Source organism: Bison bison, unplaced genomic scaffold (assembly GCF_000754665.1).
Source record: "Bison bison bison isolate TAMUID 2011002044 unplaced genomic scaffold, Bison_UMD1.0 scf7180017864068, whole genome shotgun sequence".
Classification (NCBI taxonomy): domain Eukaryota; kingdom Metazoa; phylum Chordata; class Mammalia; order Artiodactyla; family Bovidae; genus Bison; species Bison bison.
The window spans coordinates 7,914,517-7,919,153 of NW_011494640.1; the positions used below are offsets into that span (position 1 = coordinate 7,914,517).

The 4,637-nt window shown below is 41.9% G+C and overlaps 1 protein-coding gene across 1 annotated transcript in view; it reads right to left on the reverse strand.

Moving 5' to 3' along the window:
* AGFG1 (ArfGAP with FG repeats 1) overlaps window positions 1-4,582 on the reverse strand; it is a 75,035-nt gene extending 70,453 nt beyond the window's left edge. The window contains exons 1-3 of the mRNA XM_010837104.1: window positions 4,284-4,582; window positions 3,974-4,128; window positions 3,807-3,915 (exon numbers count right to left, since the gene is read on the reverse strand). Of these exons, the coding sequence (XP_010835406.1) occupies window positions 3,807-3,915; window positions 3,974-4,128; window positions 4,284-4,582 (563 nt within the window). The remainder of the gene's footprint in view (window positions 1-3,806; window positions 3,916-3,973; window positions 4,129-4,283) is intronic.
* Window positions 4,583-4,637: the final 55 nt, after the last annotated feature.

Below are 4,637 nucleotides of genomic sequence, written 5' to 3' on the forward strand. Positions count from 1 at the left end.
ATCTATTTCTGCTTTAATGACTATGCCAAAGCCTTTGACTGTGTGGATCACAATAAACTGTGGAAAATTCTGAAAGAGATGGGAATACCAGACCACCTGATCTGCCTCTTGAGAAATTTGTATGCAGGTCAGGAAGCAACAGTTAGAACTGGACATGGAACAACAGACTGGTTCCAAATAGGAAAAGGAGTTTGTCAAGGCTGTATATTGTCACCCTGTTTATTTAACTTATAATAGCAGATACGATTTATTATGTATCAGCATTTTCTAGGCACATCAAGGTTTCTGAAAGGCAGCTAACATGCCTCAATTCATGTATGTATATTCCCTGCTTAGCCCCATGCTCAAAAATAATATATGCTCAATTAATATTCAATGAAGTGTACCATTTAATCCTTTGAACAAACTTAAGGCATATTTTATCATCCTCTTCTCACAAATAAAGAAGCTGAGGGGATGGATCCAGGCCAACCCACACACAGTGGTCTTGCTCAATACTTTACCTTTGCTTAATACTTTGCCCTAAGTCACAAAGCTGGGCTTTCCTGATAGCTCAGTTGGTAAAGAATCCACCTGCAATGCAGGAGACCCCAGTTCAATTCTTGGGTCAGAAAGACCCGCTGGAGAAGGGATAGGCTATCCACTTCAGTATTCTTGGGCTTCCCTTGTGGCTCAGCTGGTAAAGAATCCACCTGCAATGCAGGACACCTGGGTTCAATCCCTGGGTTGGGAAGATCCCCTGGAGAAGGGCAAGGCTACCCACTCCAGTATTCTGACCTGGAGAATTGCATGGACTGTATAGTCACTCCATGGGGTTGCAAAGAGTTGGACACAACTGAGCAACTTTCACTTTCAAGTCACAAAGCTAGTGGTAGAGTTAAAATCTGACTTCATAATAAATATTCTTTCAATTACAGCATGTCATCTAAATATCAAAGACATAATTATCATTAAACTCAATAGCTATTATTCTTTAAGTATTTTCCTATATTATTGCTTTTCAAAGAAAAAATCCTCAGGAATTATTGTTCTTCCAGAATTTCTGAGTAGACATTTCATCTGGGATCCAGTCTTTCCTCCACAAGGATCCCACATTTCTGATTTGGGAATTCTATTTGGGATCTTTGTTATTCCAATAGTATCATCGTACAACGTATCCAATGAGGGTACTGGTTCTATGCAATCATATGACCTAACCCAATCCAGAATGAATTGCAGAATTTCTGGAAGAGTTGTAACAGTAATATAAATTAAGGCAGCTGGGAGCAGCCGTCTTTGAATGAGGGAAATCTAGGCAACATCATTAAATCAGAGCATAAAGTTTCATTTTAAGACAAACAATACATTCCCCTCATATTCTTAAACCAACTTCAGTCACACTGAGTTAAATCTAAAGAATCCAAATCGATAAATTTTTTTATAAGGGTGCTTCTCATTTTATTATCTTTCATACATTGTTCCCTACTCATGGAATGTCCTGTCCCCTTCGTTAATAATGCTTCTCACCTACTGGGCAGCTATTATTAATATATATCCCAAGAGTCATGTGAGATGTCAGACATACAATATCTCTAATATTGAAAACTAACCTACATCCAAAATGCATAAGGTAAACCTCATCCTTGCCTTTCAAATGTGAGAAAATTCACACTCATAGAGGCTGAATGACATTCTCAATACTACACAGCTAATAAGTGGAGCCAGGATTCAAAACCAACTTTATCCAGTTCATAAGCATTAGTATTTGTTCTTTCACTACATAAAGCCACTGCCATGTGGCTCTTATCTTTAAAGGTCTTTGCTCAGCCATTAAGTCTTCTGTGAAGCTTTCCCTATTCATTTACATATTTCGTGGATAGCTCATTCAAAGAAATGAAATTACAATATATTGTAACTGTTTCCATACTGAGAATGTAAGCACCTGAAATACAGTGGGATCCCAACAGGACCAGTGCCTCCCATAGTACACGAAACAGGCCAAGCAATAAATATTTGTAGACTTACAACTAAATAGATACAGAGTCCTATCTGTTACACATTAAATTCCATCAAAGTGAACAACTGGCATGTATGAGATAGCCTCTCATATATAATGTTTCTGAAATGCAAACACTCTAGGAAGAAACTTGTAAATAATTCTTCATATTACACATTTGTGGCAATAAATTCATACTTATAAACAGATACACAGAAAAGTCAGAAATTCAGAAGAGTAAATATATACATTGCTGTTGTTCAGTCCCTAAGTCACGTCTGACTCTGTGATCCTGTGGACTGCAGCACACCAGGCTTCCCTGTCCTTCACTCTCTCCTAGAGTTTGCTCAAACTCATGTCCATTGAGTCGATGACACCATCCAACCTCACATTCTCTGTTGCCCCCCTTCTCCTGCGGCCCTCAATCTTTCCCAGCATCAGGGTCTTTTCCAATGAGTTGGCTCTTCGCATCAGGTGGCCAAAGTTATTAGGGCTTCAGCAACAGTCCTTCCAATAAATATTCAGGGTTGATATCCTTTAGGATGGACTAGTTTGATCTCCCTGCTGTCCAAGGGGTTCTCAAGAGTCTTCTCCAGCACCACAATTTGAAAGCATCAAGCCTTCATCAATGCTTCATAAAGCATCAATTCTTTATGGTCCAACTCTCACATGCCTAAATGACTACTGGGAAAACCACAGCTTTGACTATACGGACCTTGGTCTGCAAAGAGATGTCTCTGCTTTTTTATACGCCGTCTAGGTTTGTCACAGCTTTTCCTCCAAGGAGCAAGCATCTTTTAATTTTATGGCTGCAGTCACTGTCCGCAGTGATTTTGGAGTCCAAGAAAATAAAATCTGCCACTGTTTCCTGTTTTTCCCAATTTATTTGCCATGAAGTGATGAGACTGGACATTTTTTCAAATCAAATACTTTAAATGTATTAAAGGACCTTGTGTTAAGTAAAAACACAGCCTACTTACTATGCAAAAAGTCAAGTACTACCCTCAAAACAAACTGGACTACAGCCTTCATTGTTTTAAAACCAAAGTTGCCCACAGTTTTTATTTGTAAATGTAAAGAATGAACCAGACTATCTCCTAAGCACTACCCAGCTCTAGGATTCTGTTGTAATTCAACAACATCACTAATTATCAACTTCTCAGAGTGCTTTCTTGATCCTACAATCTAAAAGTGACTTCTCAGAGAAGGTCTCTCCTCCTATCTTACTATTTCAGTGCACTCTTGCCCCTGACATTTTTCTCACTTGATTACTTACTATGTTACCATCTCCCCAACAAGAATGTAAGCACCAAGAGAACAAAAGACCTTGCTCTATTCATCAGCACTCCCCAAGGCTTTACAGAGAACCTAGTAGGCACCCAATAAATATGTTAAAGAAATAATCATCATGGGAGACATCTTTGCCCAACTTAGGAAGATGAAAAATCGTACGTAACTGGGCATGCCTTACATTTTCCAAAAAAAAAAAAAAAAATCAAGTTTTCTCACATATTATACACTTTGCCTCAAGATTAATCTTACAAAGTTTCTGGAGGGGAAGGGGGAGACCAAATAATTGATTTCAAAGAATGGAACGAGAGAAAGAATTTGAGTAGATGTTTGATATAACAAAGGTTTTAAAACCATTTAGTAATCACCTCTTCGTTGGTAACTTACTACAAGATAATTTAGTGTATAAAAACAACTTAGTTCCAGAATCAACTATAAACTCTCAAAAAAAAAAAAAGAAAGAAAAACCTTCTATCTCAGCAACAAACATCTTAATAGAAAAAAAAACAGCTTAATGAAGAAAAGAGGAACAAATGCAAACCATTCCAGTAATTCAAGACGGCAGTCTCCCTTTTCCTGAAACAATACTGTCCTCCATCTCTTCTCGTTTCTGTGTACACGACAGGACACTTGGGTATTGATGGGGAAATCTTACAGATAACACCACCACCATATGGACAATGACACAGCTCCTAGTCAGTCCCTTACTTCCATTTAAAACTTTACCCCAACTCTTCAAGGCTCTCTTTGGGTCATAAAGCTGAAGTCCCACAATCTCACGCCTGCTTTCTCTGCCTCCTTCTCCCGCAATTAAACGCGGACCCTCTCCCCTCCCCTCAACTTTTCCCTTGGGATTCCCATCTCTGCCATCAAAACATTTTAACCCCGCTACTATTTCTAAGTGCTGGCTTTCTCAGTGTCCTAGGAACTCTGGATCCAAGAGAAAAAAACAAACAAACAAACATGCTAAGCGTCCCTGCTCTCTCTCCCACCCCAGCCTTACCCACCACCCCTCTACCGGGGGCCCAGCAGGTGCCTCGCTAGGGACCGCCGCGCCCCGGCCGAGAGGCGGGGCACACAAAGGACCCGCGAGGCCCTCCCAGCCTCCTCCCGTCCTCCCACTGCAGCTCCATCGGGTCTGCGCTCCCGGGCTAGCGGAGGCCCGAGGGAGGCGGGCAGGCGCCGGCTCCGCGGGGACCAGAGATGCTCACCCCGGGCGCCCTCTCCCGACCCCGACCCCGCCCACACCCCAGCCACCAAGGCTACCCACCCCCGCGCCGGGCCTGGACCCTCGCCCGGCGAAAACCGAAAGCGCATCCCCGGCCTCGCGGGCCCAGCGCATCCCGGCCCATGGTCCCGAGCCGCGTGAGGC